Source organism: Sesamum indicum, linkage group LG9, assembly GCF_026168435.1.
Source record: "Sesamum indicum cultivar Baizhima isolate 11 linkage group LG9, ASM2616843v1, whole genome shotgun sequence".
Lineage (NCBI taxonomy): Eukaryota > Viridiplantae > Streptophyta > Magnoliopsida > Lamiales > Pedaliaceae > Sesamum > Sesamum indicum.
In genome coordinates this window covers 1,576,090-1,595,489 of record NC_142665.1, presented here as the reverse complement: position 1 = coordinate 1,595,489, position 19,400 = coordinate 1,576,090, and the positions used below count along the sequence as shown (strand labels likewise).

The 19,400-nt window shown below is 35.9% G+C and overlaps 1 protein-coding gene across 1 annotated transcript; it reads right to left on the bottom strand.

Moving 5' to 3' along the window:
* Window positions 1–160: 160 nt before the first annotated feature.
* Window positions 161–18,351, bottom strand: LOC105169958 (coiled-coil protein). Its single transcript, XM_011090509.3, has 25 exons — window positions 17,786–18,351; window positions 16,598–16,765; window positions 15,777–15,851; window positions 14,511–14,589; window positions 13,180–13,244; window positions 12,586–12,675; window positions 11,783–11,872; window positions 11,556–11,642; window positions 11,261–11,344; window positions 9,993–10,112; window positions 9,277–9,308; window positions 8,998–9,130; window positions 7,678–8,130; window positions 5,630–6,165; window positions 5,473–5,536; window positions 5,237–5,339; window positions 4,933–5,108; window positions 3,680–3,805; window positions 3,251–3,321; window positions 2,580–2,642; window positions 1,520–1,592; window positions 888–1,007; window positions 732–809; window positions 604–654; window positions 161–519 (listed from the first exon to the last, which is right to left on the bottom strand). The coding sequence occupies exons 1-25, from the start codon at window positions 18,038–18,040 to the stop codon at window positions 418–420; spliced, it is 3,294 nt and encodes a 1,097-aa protein (XP_011088811.1). The 5' UTR covers window positions 18,041–18,351; the 3' UTR covers window positions 161–417.
* Window positions 18,352–19,400: the final 1,049 nt, after the last annotated feature.

Sequence of the window (19,400 nt, the reverse complement as noted above, 5' to 3'; positions counted from 1 at the left end):
CGATTCTAGATTATGCAGTTTCCAGCTTGATTGTAAAAGGAAAATATTATATAAGTGACAGAAACAGAAAGAATCACCACCATCCTCATCATAATAAAATAGGTCAACAATCAGAAGTATTTATAAATGCAAATTGGAAAGGGAAGTATAGTCAAATAGGTGAGCGGAAATAAATCAGGAACTCAATTACAGGAACTCATGCCCTCATTTGTTATACTGTTTGTTTCAAAATTACAGTCATTCCCATTTGAGGGAAGATGATATATTACAAATGAGATGATATACAACCTCAAGCCGATCCTATAAAAAATGGAAGACAGGATCCAATTTACAGGGATCATCTGAAATGGTGAAAAGAGGGAAAAGAGAAGGAATCACAAAACTTTTTAGGGCTCAAAGGCAGTCAACAACATGGGATCATTCTATCTTTTCTAACACTTCCAACCTCGTTTTCCTTTTCCAGCCTTTCATTGAAGCAACGAGGTTGATAAGCCCGACTATTTGACTTTTACTATATTCCTGCAGATCAAGGGCATTCATGTAAATTCAAATAACTGATATGTTGAAATATTGGCACATGAACTTAAAGTAGACTTTTAGTACCGGATGGGCACGTGACCAGTGGACGAATTCTGTTTCTGGAAGATAGTAGGCCTGTTTCAAAAGTTACAGCAGTTATATATTGGCAAACAACACTATTTTTTGAGAAGTGAGAATACAATAACTTTCACCTTGATATAAGTTTCCACTATCTGCAATTTCGGTCTTACATCAATTGAGACAAAATGCTTTAGGCCGTTTATTAAAACCTGAAAACAGGAAGATAACTTTATTAAATCAGAAAGGGGAATCAAGTATGATTATCAACTAAGCCAAGTAATCGAAACCTGAAGATCCAGGGACATCAGCGCCCGCCCTTCATCAGTACACTTCTTCACCCTAGATAGGCCCTCGATGAGAGTTTCAGCAACATTTTCAAGGCCATATTCTAAGAGGAGGTCTTGAACCTGGAGAAACGGAGCAGTAAGTGTAGAAAGATAAAGGAGCCACATCAGCCAAATGCAATTTGATACACTCTGCTCTTCTAAATGCTAGGCAAGAACAAAATGAGAATGCAAGAAACAGTAGCTTCAAACACTAGCTTATGATTAGAGACAAGTTGCTATTTATAAGCAGAAGAAAATCAAGATTTTGGAATTATAACTATGAGACACAACTATCAAAGTCCATATGGTGGATAAGATTATATGGTTAACAATACCAACTTGATGGAAAGGACCAGTGACACCAAATTATCAACGCAAATCATGGCTTGCATACATCATATAGGTCCAGAAGATAAAAGGTGATGAATGTGTTGAACAGTTATCCCAAACGCCTACATATCTCCCATCCTGAAGGGGATCTCCTGTTCGCCCATTTGACATGGTATCGCAGATGCAAAGAATCTCACAATTTCTGGCCAGAATTTCCATTTCATTTCAGACAGCAGTCATGAATATTAAGTAACATTCATTACCTCTTGCCGTATACCCCCATGAGCAAGCCTTGTTTTGTAGTGCTTAAATTCTCCCAGTAATAAATCAACATACCTAATAACAAAAGAAATTAGTGCCTAACTTCTCCAAGTTATGGAAAATATATGGAAAATCTTACACTCACATATTACAAGTATAGAGATTTGAAGCCTTATGGAGTTATAATCCATGAAAATTTTAAATGAATATGATCACATTCAGGTTCTTATCTTCACCTTTTTTGACTTCATTATTTTGAATGGTTTATCACATTATCTTCACCAAATTGCCCCTTCTACATATGATAAACTTGCTAACTTTCAAAACTTCAGATATATAATATGCGGTGATTGATGCACACAACAGCAGCTTCATCAGATTTTTCAATTCCCCATCTGATACAATGATCACATTCATGATATTTTCTTGGCAATTTACAATTTTTCTTTTTCCCCAGTTAATCATATTATCATTACCAAATTATTCCTAGTGTACATGATATACTTGCAGACATTATTTTTCGAATATTTTGTGAAAAGAAGATGAGGCTCAAAATGCTGCTTCAGTAATTTTGTTATTCATTTCTTTCCCAAAAATCTATTTCTTCTCTTGGCAATTTCCCACTTCTTTTTTATCAACTGTTGGTACATTATCATCACTATTTATAGTCGTGGTATCAGATAAATCTCAGACCTTCAGATTTTACAAATAGATGCTCTTTCAGCATGTCCTTTCTATGGAAATCCTAGAGCATAAAACCAATTTCTAAAGCCAGATACTGAAAAGTATAGATGATTTAATTTGTACTTTCTTCATGTTTATTTATTCTTTATTTCTTGCTTTACAAGGCCACTTAAAATGACATGACTGTTCTTTTCAGTAGAAAAGGACTGACCAAAATAACAGAATGACAAGGAAGTACTTGACCTTCATTATATAATTTTCTTATTCAGAAGTACTTGACCTTCATTCTTTATCATTTTCATATTCTTATCAACTGACTTTGTGCGACTCGACCGGTGCTCCAATCTTAGACGCTATTGACTTCCTGAGACAACTTACCCGTTATGCTCCATTCCAAGCTCTTTCACCTCCCATTTAGCATTGGCAATGCGGTCAACGTACCTGCTCAAATCTACCAATCAATACCACTATAATTGGCTAACCAAATATCAGAGGCATCTCAAGTAATGAATAGATATTCCTTCACCCTTGTTCATCAAGCAATGAGTTCACTAATTTCTGATATGCAAAAGGAAGCAAAACTTGACAAGGAGCAGCTGTAGCCACTGCTTGATAAGCAAACAGCTTCACACGAGATTACTAAGAAATGAGGCATGTGGTGGTTGGTGACTTGATAGGTGGAAAGAAAAGGTAAAGATGTCAGTTGAAGACTTGAAGAAATTCATCAGATGATTTTTAGGAGACCACAGACAATCTCCCAATGCAAGCAAAGACCTTGTAAGGTTTATCAAAACTAAATGGTACTCATAGGATTGGTGCTACTTTTGGTTAAAATGATAATAGGAAACATAGGATAAAGCTAGCATACAATCTCCACATGAAAAATGTGAGATGGGGAAATATACAAATTATAAACTAAGAAAGAACTTTAACAGGAGCAATCTGTTTCGCGCCACATCTCATAACCAAATGATTTTCTTAGACTACTTCCGCCAATCGCTTGAAAGAAATGATTAAATGAGCAGTGGCAATATCTCATTATGTCTCACCCATTAATGTGGAGTAATAGTTTCGCTGTTGTTCTATAAATGTGCTGAGTAAGTTCCGGAACAGCATCCACCTACCAAAAAATGACCAGTCAAACAACTTCGTTGGGGCAGAGACTAATGACAATGATGAATTAACAGAACACTATTTTCTGAAGACTATAAGTTAGTGATAATGACAGTAATACATATGAATACCTTTCCGTAGTGTGTAAACTCAGGAAAAATGGTAATTTTCTAACTCAGCTTGAGGAATGAAAGTGCTATTATAGATCAATAAAAGATCAGGCAATTGTAATGTGGAAAGATAGACACTGCTATAATTCTCAGATAAGTGACTACTTAACCTGCTAGTTTTTCCTAAGTTGATGAATGGCCAGAATAAATGGATCTGAAGCACAACTACTATCCCAAAGCAAGTACAGAACATACCAAATGCACATAGAAGTCCTCAACTACTGCTCCATTGTTCTGCAGAAGCATTGATTGAAGATGGGCTTTAGATCTATGCAATAATTGAGCAACAAGAGTTATAGTATCAGCACCAGCACATCTTTCCTGCAGCAGTACATCAACATAGGTTACTAGCAAAGTAAGCAAAATGCAACTATCAATCAGAATAGTTATATATTAATACAAATTTTTTAAGTATCAGTCAAAAGAAGACTCTTTAACCAGATTACGTTTAGTTAATAATAATAAACGACATTAATATGATTATCTGAAGCATGTTGAGGTGTGCCTGGTTGAGGGTGTGGAAGAAAAAAGCAGAGAAAAATCACATATTAACAGTATTAATTTAACATCGCTGTTCACCTGAGTCTAATGAGATAGAAATTTTCCCGTTACGTGTTAAGGTCTAGAATCAATTTGGTAATTATAAGCATAGAAGGATAACTTAGGTTATGACACGGAAGGCTAAAATTTAAGTTGTAAGATTTTTCGGTTTCAAAGCACAAAATTGCTCGGACCTGTCTCATGTAGAAATAGTTGCCCATATGGAAACCTATTCCAGCTCATAGAGTTACTCCAAATTCCCATACCCTACCCCCCCAAAACAGGTTTGTTCAAGCTGCCTAAGTGGGTAGTTTTGTGCCCTACATGCAGTAGATGAGCGGCTGGATTATCAAATGATGATGCCACCAATGTTGGCATCATCATTTGGAATTCAGCAGCTTAAATATTGGTAATCAAATGAAGATGTCATACAGTGTTGACATCATCATTTGGAAACCAACAGTTTACACTATACTTGTGCAGTATGCTATTATCGAACCCCAATGACAGTTGTTAAGGCCAATTGGAGAGGGGAAAGGACCAAGTACGAAAGTAGCAGCATAAAATATGAGATGAATGGTTTCTGACTCCAGATTGAGTATGACCACTTCTGATGTGAATTACTTCATGGCCTGAGACATTTTGCAAGTAAAAATCAACACCTAGAGAAATTTACATACTCACAGAATGCTATCTAGTTCAGAACAACCAATGGAAACATATTGGGTAACTTGACTGTAGAAGTTAGAGTGCTGATCAGAAATACATGGGAAACAAAGAGCAGAACAACTGGTTTCTGTATCTTTCGCAAAGAGTCGAAAGAAAAACTTACACCCTAAACTTATACCGTCATTTCTGAAAACCATTATATTTAAAGGATAGGCACAGTATTACATTGGCATAAATACCTTCAGTCCAAAAGTTGTGTGATTCAAGTGACTAGGCGGACTGGTAGGTGTGACATCCATATGCGTATATGATGCACCCGAAGATGTTGGGGAAAAAGAAGAAATTGATGTAGAGTGAGGTTTTATCCACTGGTCACAGTCTTGTGAAATTCTTGATAATGCAGTCTTCAGCTTGTCTGAGGAACATAAACAAAAAGACATACCAGGAGAAGCTCATACTCCAAACATGCTGTACCAATTTGGCTTTCTGGAAGCAAACAGAAAAATAGTAACTATGATGTATCAAATGCTAAACAATACTTACGAGGAAGTGAGTCATTCAAGCCCTTTCCACTAGGTTGAGTATTATGTTCACAGAATGATTCAAATACCAAGTGGAAAAAGATCTCAAACAACTGGCAAAATCCCTGCAGAAATAAGAACAGTCTATTACTAAAAGACCCAATAAGAGAGGCACACAAACATAACTACACGCACATAGAGATAAATGGGAGAACTAAAAAGAATTTTCCAAGAAAAAAAAGTTACACATAAGCATACCTTGAAAAACTCAACATTGACAATCTCTAATTTCTGCATCAGTCGTGCATATTTGTCCAGCAATCTGACTCGTAAACAGCCATGAAACTTAATGCTTATATGGAAATTATAGCATTTGATAGAACCCAAATTGAAGAATCCACTATCCAGAGCTTACCTCAGGAGACTAAGCGAAGATCCTGTCTGTGCTGTCATATCTTCATTATTCCCATGTGAAGAGTGATGCCTTGCATGACTTGGTCTGGAAATACGACTAGGAAGCTGACTATCTTCGTCAATAAAATCTGCATGGAGATCTTCATTTTCATCTTCTGAAAGAGTAGTGCCATTAACATGGTTTACATCACCACTGTTTAGGGAAGATTTAGTGTGCTGGGTTCTCTTATCAGTATTTCCAGCTACTTGTGTGGCCAAGCCATTGGGATGAAAGGAGTCAGGATACTCCTCAGAACTGCCATTCAATTTCAATTGAAATGGGTTTCCATTTTCCAGCCAATATGAAAATCCACCCCTCTTTGACCCACTAACAAGTGGACCAACTGATTTATTGTCATGCAGTAATCTTGCCCTAGAACTATTGGATGAAACAATGAGAGCTGCTCCATCACCAACCAGCCCTGGAAAACTAACGACTTGAATTGTTTCTGGAGGCATTATCTGCCAATTCTCCTTCTCCATGACCATTTTTAGGGCCTGGAAACCAGACAATGATCCAAGTCTTAACATGGATGAAAGATATGAGAGGAAAGACGAATTCTGGCAGTAAGTTTTTCAATTTCATGATAAATATTATGCAGAAAGTTGATGAACTTTCAACCCTTACAAAGAAGCATAAATCATATAGAAAGAATAATTAGAACTGTAGCAAAAGAGCATTGTCATGCTAGAGCTTCTATATTATGTCAAATTTGGCACATTATTTGTCTAAAAATGAGCATAGTCAGTACCAAAGTGACAGACATCATCTAACTGATTTAAGCATAAGAATGGGGCGTGTATAGAAGACACTTTACTCGCTTCAGAAATGAAATGCAAAACTGAAGGCAAACAAAAAGGAGAGTCAAAAGAAGAGGTTTATAATATAGATTACAATAATAAGAACTTGTTAGAAAACAAAAACAGAAACCTGCCACTTCTTCGCCACTGCCACAGAGCTCGCCAACCAAACCATGCTTGCTACCCCTCTAAAGAAACCACCACCATCTTCAGCACCATCACCTCCTATCTCACCATCTTTTACCAACCTTATATCTCTCCCTCTTTTGCCACCTCAATCCACATTTTCCAATACCCCGAATTTGTAGATAGTCAAAGTCCAAACCTGTTTAATCTAACCCCTATGTATATAGTCAAAGTCCAAATCCCAATTTAACCTAACCCACATCCACAATTACAACTCAGAGCACATCCCCAACCCCAAGAACTCAGCATATGCAACCCAGGCCCATCTTGGGCCACCTGAGAGCACTGGCATCTGGGCCTGCCATGTCCAAGTACTCCAAATTCTTATTCCAACACAAATATCCATAGAAAAAAGAAGCGTCAAGTGACAAAATCTATTCCTCTGATTCTAAGAAAGAAGCAACAAATAATAATAATAAATAACCTCAATCTTAAGGTCCTAACGACAAAGAGTTGACTTTTTGGGCACATGAATCAAAGCATGCACAAAACTTCATGCAGAAAGGAACACCAACTGGGAATTAATTTCATTAAAACCCATAATTTTCCTGAGCAAAATCAAATTTGTGAGTGAATCAGAGGAGTGTCGTCATTGCAATTTGTGGGTCAAAGGTGGCTTTGAGTATTTGCATTGATAGAGTGGAAGTAGCAAGGGTAATGGGAAGGCAGGTGGGTCGGCTGTGACCAGGTACATTGAAATATCAGGGGATTTCTTTTTCCCTCCGTTTTTATTTTCTTTGTTTAGTTGTTTTCTCCTTTTTGTCCATGCGCTATTTTCATTTCTGTCAATTCGTACAGTACGATGTTATCAGATCCATAATGTTTCAACCATTTCAGACATTTGTACAATTTACTATATAAACCTGAGAATTTGCACAGTGAAATGCTTTTTACCACATACATTTCAGTCATTCATGATATCATATCAAGGATGACGCATCCAAGCAAACATAGAAGCACACTACGCTATCAAGCAGTTAAGGGATGCATGTTTTGTACATAGCAGAAGCTGAGTATACTTACATAAATATTCTGACGATGGAAAGCAGCAAAATAACCTTCACAAATAGATTTAAGTTTCTGGCGAAATTCAGTAGCTTCTATCCCACAAAAAGCTTCCCCAGCCAGAATGAAGATACTCAGATCTTCATAATTTCTCAAAAATTGATGAATGCTTGTTGAAGAAACTGCAGAAGAAGAAAGCAACACTGCCACACGGCTTGTTGTAAGGTGCCAGAGGTTCCTACGACCCCTTTGTAAGGTATGTGAAACAAATGTCGCTGCATCTTTACGCAATGAGAACCAAGTGGATCCACTACTTGATGCTCCAGTTCCATCATCTCTTCTCTCATCAGTTGATGCAGAGACGGACCCATCTTCTACCAGCGAAGTAGAAGTTACTTCCCTCTCAGGATCCTCAGAGACCCCAGCTGAGTTACCCTGTTGTCTCCCACTGGAATTATGGCAGGGTAACACCTGTCACAGTAATATAGGGCCTTAAGAAACAAATTTAGATTCTACTCACAAGAAAATTCAAGTCAGTTGTGATATCATGAATCCACAGAAAGGGTGACTTTGTTATCTGCATATTACTTAAACAACCATTGATCTAGGAATCACTCGGATGCCTTAATGAGAGAAGGAACATGGTAAATATACCTGATTGACAAATGAAAAAAAAAAAAAACAATTATAACAAGGCGACCCAGACCCTTCCTTTGATAAGCCCGTGAGAGTCTACCATGATTTCACTACCAATGGTCTTCTATAACAAGCAAGCCAATAGACATTTCTCTATTTAGCATTAAAGGTAAGGTGCTGAGCAAAGCATCAGTAAGCACCAACAGTACTATTAACAGCATCAGAACATTTTAACAAAAAGTGTCCCCTGGGGGAGGGCCCAAGATTTCCTACCGGAGGTCTTGTACTCAAACCTGTGGGTGTGTGCGTGAGTGTATTGGGTGTGTGTTCAAAAAAAAAAAAAACATTTTGACAAAAATCACATGTTATATCCTTGAAGGTGACATTTCTAGAGATTTTATGGAACAGATTTAATAAAATCTTAGGCTTATATCTTTGCCCAAAGCAGAGGAGCAGCTCTACATGGGTAATAGACACAAGATGAATAAAAAGATATCTGGCTATTTAATAGTCGCAATGGTTATAATGAATTAAACCTTAAGTTTAACAGAAATAAGTTCAACATCATCTGCCAAAGATCATAAATTACAATTTAAGTTGTCGCCAGAATATTGATTCTCATCCAAAAAAAGAAGGAAGAGAAAAGGAAAAGATAAGAAAGAAAGATACGAACACAACAGAGAGCACATGACTACTACTTACTTTATCTTCTAGTCGGAAGCTCGTTATTGCATAATATGAACACATCAGCTTAAAGAGAACGGCTAATGTTGCTAGTAAACACTGCCTGAACTTGGATTCAGGTATCTGAATGCACAAATCACTGTAGGTAAGCCTGGACAGGGGCATTGAAGACAAACTTATAAATGCATATGATCACAACATCTGCATCTAAGCAAAAGCTTATAAGGGAAAATAAGGATCCCAAAGCATAACACGAATCCAAATGCCTATAAATACTGGATAAAATGTAGCCCATACCTAGCAGTTTGCAAATTGGGGTGTTCAGCATCCTGCAGTAAATCAAGCTTTTAGTTTCAAGCATAAATGAAGCTCATAATGTGTGGTGATGATATAAAACTAAGGATAATCTAGAAAATTTAAGTCTGGGAAGTAAGAAGAAGGTCTGATAAATAATACAACATGCAGCATTTTACAAGTGGCATGCTTCTTTCTGTTATACTACATAGCTTCTTTCAGATAATTGCATGAGCAGCATACTTGACAAGACCAATGATTGGTAATGGCTTCTACACGCCTCTGCTCGGATCAATAAGATTGATGTGGCTCACGTATAGGCTACCACACTCCCAAAAAAATTACACTGCTGGTACTCATTCTTAAGAATCATAAATTTGAAACTAGCTTCAGGTTTCTTTAATAACAAGATGAAAACAAAAACTCTATGAGAAATAGAAGATGAGAAAGAAAAGATACTCAGATAAGGTACAAATATAGTAGCAAACTAATCTGCAATTTCTCTAAAAAACCCACAATCCCTGGTGAACAATATTTTGTTAAATGTTTTCCTATAAGTAATCAGTGTATGGTTGAGGTCACAATGAGATTAGAAGATGATATTACAGATTTACTTCTTGCCTCTGTGCCTGTCTACTATTTGTTACATTGTTCCGGTTCAACCCAACACGCGGAGAGTGCTTGTTAAACTGATACTTCAAGAAGCATAGGAATCTTACCTCTTGCAAAATAGTCCTCAATGCAGAGTGACTTTCAGAGAGAACCTCCTGCATAAAGAAGCTTTGTATCTTTTCAGCTAGAGCAGAAACATCACCAATTAGTGCATACGCATCGACCACCTGCAGACAAGAGTAAGCAAATCAAGCTTAGTTTTGCAACCAAAAGTATCAACTAGATGTGTATTTGCTCATAAGTGGAACCTGACTAGGTCAGTGCAAAATGAAATACATGGTGTGGCCCTTATTCGGTCATTTCTGACAATACCACTACACGTAAAATTTTCATTCTTAAATGAAAATGTGGACGACTTAATCATATTCATAGTCAGGTTGTTGAAAAGCAGACAAAACCTATATGAGTTCAAGATACCAAATGTCTTGAGTATTAAATATTAGTGAATGGTCGATTTAACTGAACACTTTATGATGCATAACTTGTAGGAGTTTCTTGAAAAGCTAGTAACAAAGAAAATAGTTAATTAACCCAACAATGTCGAGAAGAGTTGTCACATGAACCTTTTTTCTTGCTAATAGCTACACTTTTACATACTAAGACAAAGTGAATGAAGGGATGTGCGTCTTCCATCAATGATCATTTGTTAACATTTATTACCTTAATTTCTAATTTGTGATGTCACTTTAATCGATGTAGAGATATTTTGTTATTTCTCATTAACAATAAATATATGGCCAGACTATGCCTATAAGAAACTCTAAACATCTGCATGATTTCAGATTCAACAAAAAATTTCCCAGTTGTCCAGCTTTTGACAAGCTTTATGTGGTCCTCTTGTCCTTGGTTATCTGAAACTTTCATGAAATACACAACATACTCATTTCTGATGGATATAGTTTTTATGCCTAAATAACAAATGAGACCCTATGGTAAATTAAAACAGAGAGAAGCAAGCACAGTTCTAACAATAATGAAAAGGATCATGCATGAATAATCAGTCACAAGTGAGTTATGAAAGCAAATATGTTGCACAAAATTCAGAAATTAAGTGAATCCAAAGAGAGAGTATAATCACGGCTATTAAGATCACAAGAGGTGTATTACACAAGACGATGCATCAATAAGGCAAAAACAATGTACAACAGGAGCACCGGCTACTAAATCCCCAGCAACTCCATTTATTAGTAATTTAATAGACACGCATGAGGGAATAAGTCAAGAAAGGGTGAGGCAGAAAATGAGTGGGTGTGCTATTAAGTAGGATTATGAATTACAATTAGCTATCATTATATAAATTAAATCTGGAACTAACAGTGAGATAGGCATCCTCTTTGAAGTCCTGGCATACTTCTAATAGAAGTGAATCCAACTTTTGCAAAGTTTTTCCCAACCAAACCTGCATGAAATTCACAAATTCGAACAAGTGAACAATGAAGTGAACCCCATGGAGATAAGTAGAAGAGAAGAATTATGTCAAAACTTGCAAGAGACTACAAAACTGAACCAAGAGGAATCTGTGTACAAAAAATATAGAGGGAGCACAATTAACCAGATAAGAAATCAGAGCGTGTATTTTCAGAAAAAATATATATAATTGCTCAATTCACCTCAACACCACGGCTCATCTCTTGCACTGCAGAAAGTTCTGACAAACTATCTAGAACTTGCAAATACTCGGATAGTACTTGGAAAGCCTGAGAACATATATTCACAGGTTTAGCAAAATGTTTCAACTACATATGATAAGACGCATGGGAAGCACACCCAGCTTAAAAAATGAGAAAGAACTGGAGAACTGCTTCCTCCGGAGTCTATATATAAAGTGGATTAGTACCTTAGAGAAATTCCCTTCCTCAACACAAGTATCAAGAACCGCTTGCATGTCCACTGCATGACGAAGCTCAGTTAGGATGGGGAGCATCTCCTGCAAGTTCCAATAACATAATATAGGTAATAAAAGCATCACTCTCTGTCACAAACATCCAAAGGACAAGTTGCTAGATGATTCAACCAACAATAAAATTATTGCCCCATATGTCTCTTGCATTTTGATGGGAAAATTAGAGGCAAAGTCTCTCTATAGCATGACCCATATACAAACACAATGACTGTACCAAATGGAGATATTTAACCAAAAACATTTGTTTCCCAAAGTTGGAAAAGTTATATTGTTTCTATTTTGGAATGGATGATGCAATAATCATCTCTGTGAATCCAGAGGCAAAATGGAAGGAAAAAAGGTCTTACTTGTTAAAATTTGCAATCAGTTATAGTTGGAAGGTCAGATAGAAATAAAAGATAAGATGAAAAAACACATATCGACACTATAAAAAAAACTGTAATAATCAATTTTGCCTAAATACTAACTTCATGCTTAAGCAGCATCTATGAGAATGTTTTTCTTAATAAAGTCGCCATACAAACATGAGAATCAACAATAGAAAGGGGAGACATTCTCTTCAGAACATGTGCATTCTACTGCAACTCATGATCTTGACACTCCAAGAATATCTGTAGATATAGCTCCTCACCTTGTTTTTCTTTTTTTTTTTTTTATCTTTTTCTTGTTTGGGTGGGTGGGAAGGGGGAAGGCTGCATAACCAACAAATCATATATAACTTCAGGCCAAAAAATTACCAGGAGGGCTTGTTTCTTTTTTGAACTTTCTGTAACAACAAGATCCCTAGACACCTCATTCCTTGAAGATGTCAGGTGCCTTTGCCCATTCTGCATAGAACATAAAAATAAGTACGATGATAACCTTAGTTTTGCAAGAAAAATCTGTGATAAGGCATATTTCACAGTAATTTTGAATGATACTTTCCATGTTTTCTGATAGAGATAACTCTGTTTCATTAGCTACATCTGGCTATTACAGCATGCTAGGTGGAAATCTAAAAAAGGGTAAAAGAAAAAAGAAGGGGCCAATATGTTAGTTTGACAGTGTGCATGCATTTAGGTAGAATTTTGTGATCTGGTATTCAGATTGTGTATTGCAGAAGCTATCAGAAAATAGCCTACCCCACGGTCATAGTTTCAGATAATATGAGCAAGTTTGGCATACAAAATGTATGTCCACATTTTATTCACACCTGAAGCACATCTCAGAGTTTAGCACACACAACCAGGCAAAAGCTCGAGGTTAACATATGTTATTCAAATGTTTCGACAAGGCTCTAATTATACTATTCTAACACTAACAGTTAAATGGTAAAAGAGTCACCTGCTTACCTTGCAAATAACATTTGCAATCTTCAAGTCCTTCTCTAACTCTTTTACCAGATTCATCCCCTCCACTGAAACAGGCACCCAACCACAACTCATGGATGCAGGAATTGAAGAAGTTTCAAATAAGCGAACAGTTATGCATTGTAAGGACGGTACGGCAACCAAAATGTGACAAGAAATCGACCACGGATTGTGCCCAGCAAGAAATAGAGATAAGACGCAAGAGACTTTGACAAATTAAAGAATACAACATTTGAAGGAGAAGTTACAAATAAGCATTTCGCTTATCCATGTCATAAGTAAGCATGGCAGGATGGCAGGAACACTATGCGAAGTCAGAAAAATAATGCAGCCAATCAACTCCGTGTATCAAAGCAAGGAAAGAAATATAAGAGCAAAAATATTAACCCAAGTTTATCCTAAATGATATATAGCAAGAAAATCTTATCTCTAAGAATACTTAGATGTAAGAAAATAAACTGGGACCAAGACTGGAACCAATGACAATTTCTCAAAGGTAATGCGGTGGCAAACATGCTGCCAATGACAAAGATCTAAGAACTTGAAGACACATACATCTCTTTATGCAAACAATATGCAGGCAGGGTATCAAACTGTACGGAAATGTTCTCAGGAAAACTGGACCGGCCAGCACAATTACAAAGGAATGAAATTGAACATGTGGCCTCCATAATCACAAAATTGTAAATAAGACGTATCAAATTGAAAAAGGAGAGAGCATAAATCCCAAAGCACAAATTGAAACTGTGATCTCCTTTGAAGTTAATGCTCTTGCGATTGATGCTTTGGTTTCCAGAAAACCAATCTATTAGGTTTAAGTAAATAACTGCATGTATAGTAGGAGGCCTTTAACTTGCACAGGAAAGTAAGAGCTCGGACATTATTAATAAGCCAATCTAAGTGGAACAAGTGGTGTTCAACATTTCCAATTAAATAAATTCGTTTGCACATTACTTAGTGAGCCAATACCACGCAGAGAATGAAAGCTTTGAGTAAGGAACTCCTGAAAGGTCCTTCAGGGTTTCAACAATTCTGGAACGGTGCTTACATTTATAAATAATTGCCATCCACAACTGGAGGGGCAGTTCAAGAGTTTTAAACCAAGCAACATACAGCATACTCTGACTTAGACTGAAGAAAATATTATGTAGATATTATAAATTACACTAATAGTAGAAATTAAAATAAGTATAGCAAGGGAGACCACATAATCGGTAATACATAGATCAAACAGATATAGATGAAACATATGATACTTTGGAAGAACTTCCCCGCAGTCAGGAAATTTAAGGGTATACAGAAAGGAAACCGACCCATTTCTTCATGATGTTCCATCACATGGCGTGACAAGCGCTCAGAAATTCTATCCAGTTGTGCTAGTCGAAGAGCGGCCTATAAAAGAATGCAATGCAGATTGATCTGTAAATGACCGGTTGATAAGATGTTTAATATTCTGTTTAACATGGAATCATTGTACGAAAGGAAAAAAAAGGTCTGATTGTTCAAAACCCGGTAAAGAGCACCAGAAGAAATTTCACAGAGCAACAAGTTCACAAAAGGACCACAATGTAGCACTTAAAGTGAAGTGCTTGAGTTTTTTATATCAAATGTGAAATCACTGTGACAAAGTGCAGGTGACAAGTACTAAGAACATTATTTTAAACTGTATCAACCCAGTAACAACATTCTACTATCAACCGAATCGTATCAAATCCCAGAAAAAGCACATGCTCAAACCAAATGGAAACATTATCAACAAAGAATAACATAATTAAGCATAGAATAATTGCGGATACTACTTCATTTACCATAAACATCTTTAAACAGTGTCCATTTTTACTCTTGTTACTTTAACTTATACTACTTCATTCCTTTTTGTTATATGCATGTGATAGTCTCACCCAAACTTCTTTTGGATTTCTCAGGGGAGAATTGCCACAATTATAGCAACCGTGAGCCAACAAAAAATTCAGGCACTGAAGTGCACCCACACAACTTAATCTTAATGGGGAGAAATTCCTCTAAGAGCTTATATGTACTTCATCAATAAAAACGCACTCTATTTCTGTGAGAGCATTTCCTATCATTACATCAATCGAAGAACTTCATCCAGTAACAAAAGAACAAGGAAGACTATATATAATCATTGCAATTTAGCAGCCTCAATGAAGCTGCATGTAGCCAAAGAGGAAGCACAAAATACATGAACACGTGATATGACCAAAAACGTACACAAAAGGAGATGAATATATGCATTGATGTGTGTGCTGCATGCCTCCACCCAGATATACTGCCATATACAGATAGTTGAATGATAGACAGACGTAGACGTAAACACCAAACAACCAGAGGCATATACAGATGACATTGATAAAAACACAAAATACAGAGGATGATCCTTTGAACAACATACAATGCAGAAAGCAGACTACAACAGTGGATGGAATCAATAAGAGAAGCACAAAGGGAGCAGAAAAGAGAAGAAAACAACCCCACCAAGTGGCATGTCATTAATCAAACAAAGGGACATAGGCATATGAAGTATATGGAGGCAAGAAGGGTGCAATAAGGAATAATACCTTTTCCTCAAAATATGCTGGCTCTTTTTCTTCAGAGGGAATTTGTTGTAAAATATATCTAACAGGATCAAAATCCTAGAAAACCAAATTCATAGCAGTTTCTATTAATTGCATGGCTTATTGAGAAGATAGGGACGGAATAAAGTAAAGGAGAAAGTGCAGATAAATACAAGAAAACCGACAGAAACGCGACTTGCCACATATGTGAAAATGAGCACCATAATTGATGAAGTGCAAACCAACATTGAACAGAGATGATGTGGTTTTGAAAGAAAAGAACTTAACAACCAAATCACGACACATTAACTAAATAAGTGGCATAATGGAAGATACCACAATCATCTTTCGAAAGTTATCACCCTCTGAGGTTTACTTGATTTACAATGCATTATGCATTAATACTGCTTAATATGATATTCAGTGTAATTGTATTTATATGGTAATTAGATGTTCAATGATATAAGTATCAACAAGAAACATTTCTTCTGCGAAAAGTCACCAAGAACTTCAACTTAACCAATAAGCCTATCTGAAATCTGCTGTCCAGGATCTGATTTCATCCAAACTGTACTCAGTACAACAAATTTTGGACTGATCACCTACTACCTATGGATAATGACAAAGATAACACTACCATGAAATGTATTCCTAGGCCTTTCAATACTTGTCATGACTAAATGAAATTGCAATTATTCCAGACACGAGCAGAATCAAAACTCTCATGGAGATAATTCTGTGACCCAAACACCTCCTTTATCTAAGATTTTTATGTCCAGATTAGACAAAAAAGACCCTTCTGCCACTAAATAGAAATAGATAACCTCCTCATAGAATTCTTTCTCGAGTTCATCAACAGCTGGACCTTGAGATCTGCTCCCGTATATTGAACTTAATTCTTCAGAGCTGGAAGAGAGATTATGCCTCTGATCTGAAGGTAGTGCAGCAAGAACACGGGCTACAGCTGCTGCCGCAGCAGCTCGTGCTGGAACCTGCAAGCAGAATTAATTGCACACATTAAGTCAGAAATAAGGCAGAAACACTTATACCATGACGAACGATAATCACTTTAAGGGAAGAATAGTGATTCAAAATTTATCAGTTTACTTGCTATGATGTAATTTAGCAAATTCAAGAATCCTAATCAAGTAGAAACTTAATGTTCCATTTGTAGCACGAACTGGGCCTTAATCTCCCATTTTTAATGATCTTTCAGGTATTTGACCCAAGTTGCTGTCAAAAACAGTGACGCTCTTTTGGTATACAAGTTTACCCCTTCAAATACAAATTATGGAAAAATATAAATGGAACTTCAGTCTAGCTCCATTTCCATCTAATCAACCGAACACAATCACATTAGGCTTAGCATAAGACATCTAAAGGCCTTATAAGAATATTAAATAGATATTACAACAAAGTGCAAAATATTTCTTCTGTAAAGCTCGGTTAATTACCATTAAATCCGTTTAAATAGTGACCAACAGTCTATCCCTTGCTCAACCATAGATCAACTGGATATGACCATGCAAGCAACAAAACTTAGATAAATGGATAAATATGTTAATTATAGTTATACATGAATAAAAAATGAAAATTGCAGTATGTATAATCCCAAACCATCAACATGTAGGAACTTTGTTAAGTGCATAAAAGAGTTGTAATATTACCTACATCCTCAGTAATTTCTACCAAACAATAAGTTACTGAATTTGAGTTTCAAAACAGCTTAAGTGCTTTCGGGACAGAAGTCCAAACATATTATTATTAACAGAAGCAAAAACAGCGATCCATTCATAAGTATATAATAATTTCAGACTTACGATATACACACATCTCCGTGATCATCAGTGTGCAAATAGCCGCAAAATTACTAACTTCACAGACTATAGTAACAAAGTATCACGTCCATTGCCATATTCCAATAAATTAGCACCTCAATTACATACATGATCCTTTAACACAACAATATCTCAGTTCAGTTGAAGATGTTTCCAGGAACAAAATGATAATACCTCAGGACGATCGGATGTAGAAGGCAGGAGACCAAGGGAGCGCGCAGAGCGAACGGAGCTGAGAATCTTCTCACCGACCTTGGACAGGTCCATGCCGCCTCCTTCTCGATAGAAGAGGAGCGATCCTAGGAACAAATACCTCGACAATTCGAACCCTCCCTCTCCCAAATCACCAACGCCGCCTCCAGCGGCATTCAATAGCAGTAACGGACTAAGTGGAAATGGCAGTGTCAGTGGATTATTACCCGGCTGCATTTCATTCACACCCCGCCGCCGCCTCTGGATACTAAATCACGCCGCCTCATTATCACCAGATCAGATCGGAAGTCATATATGATAAGGTAATGGTACCGGCAGTCAGTCAGTGTGTGTTGTGTGTGTGATTTGCGTGGTGGATTTTGGGGGTTGGGTTTGCTTTAATTGCTTCGCACAAGACTTTTTCTTGGTCAGATCTTAAGGTTCCACAGTCTGATTGGGAACTGGGAATTCACAGCCAACCCCAAAACAAAAGAATAACAATACACTTATTTGGTTATTTTTGCGGTGTAATTTCTGAAATTTGGGGTAAAATACTTGTGCTGTCTCCCTACTAAATTTTCCTGTTTTTTTCCTGTTATTGTTGTTATTGACATCACAACTACAACTGGTCTGGTTTGGCATCTTCTTTCACTAGGAATGCTCTTTATTAGCTAATACTAAATTTTGTGACAATTTTATGTCTGAAATTTATTCCAGATTAATTTCTTCTATAACTGTCAGTAAATAAGTAATTGTCATCACATGGTTATTACAATTTATTTCCGCGTATAATTATTACTTTGTTTTTTTTAACATTCAGCTAGTTTAAGTGATTGAAGATCTATTTTTCAAATAAAATAATTTTCTATTAGTTTTATTAAAATTAAAAAAAAATTACAACGGCCTTATTAAAAGTTGACATGATTACAAATATTCTCTTTTTATTTGAAAAATTACCAATCACCCTCTGATTTTAACAATCGTCTAACAACTAACTCAATCCATTGGCCTCTATTAGGTTTTCATCCATTTGTTGTTGGTGACTGAATAAAATATCCTTATAGAATAAGAATTAAATTTTTATTTATTTTTAAATTTTTTCTAATTTTTTTTATGGACTAAGTGGATAATTTATTTTAAATTTTTTATATTTCTTCATTCGTCCTGTCCGATTTTATATAAATTTTTACTTTTTAATTTTTAGAAAGAACAAAATATAATAAAGGTAAAATTTACAATTTCATACCTCCATCAAATGATTATATAATTTTATCAAGTATCAAAAAAAATACTTGTAATTTTTTAAACAATAAGAGAGTATTCGTAATTATATAAAACTTCATCGAGTGTCGTTATAATTTATCCTTTTTTAATATAAGAGTCAATTGTTAAATGTTAATTTAAAATTTAATTTTTCATAGCCAGTAAAATTTAGAGATTGTGTGGCTAATTTTATTTAAAATTTCTTATAATATATTTGTAAAGCTTATATTATATTAAAATTTATTTTAAAAATAAATTCTTAATTTATTTGTGTAAAATGATATAAGTAAATAACATAGTATATTTTTTTTAGCTTATAAGAATTTTTTAAAAA

What these genes read in the sequence shown, in the direction of transcription:
- LOC105169958 (XM_011090509.3), bottom strand. Translation starts at nt 18,040, where the DNA reads ATGCAGCCGGGTAATAATCCACTGACACTGCCATTTCCACTTAGTCCG. An exon ending in CTACATCCGATCGTCCTGAG is followed by an intron (nt 16,766 to 17,785) that starts GTATTATCATTT and finishes TTCTGCTTGCAG; the next exon opens with GTTCCAGCACGAGCTGCTGC. An exon ending in GGAACATCATGAAGAAATGG is followed by an intron (nt 13,245 to 14,510) that starts GTCGGTTTCCTT and finishes TGCCTGTTTCAG; the next exon opens with TGGAGGGGATGAATCTGGTA.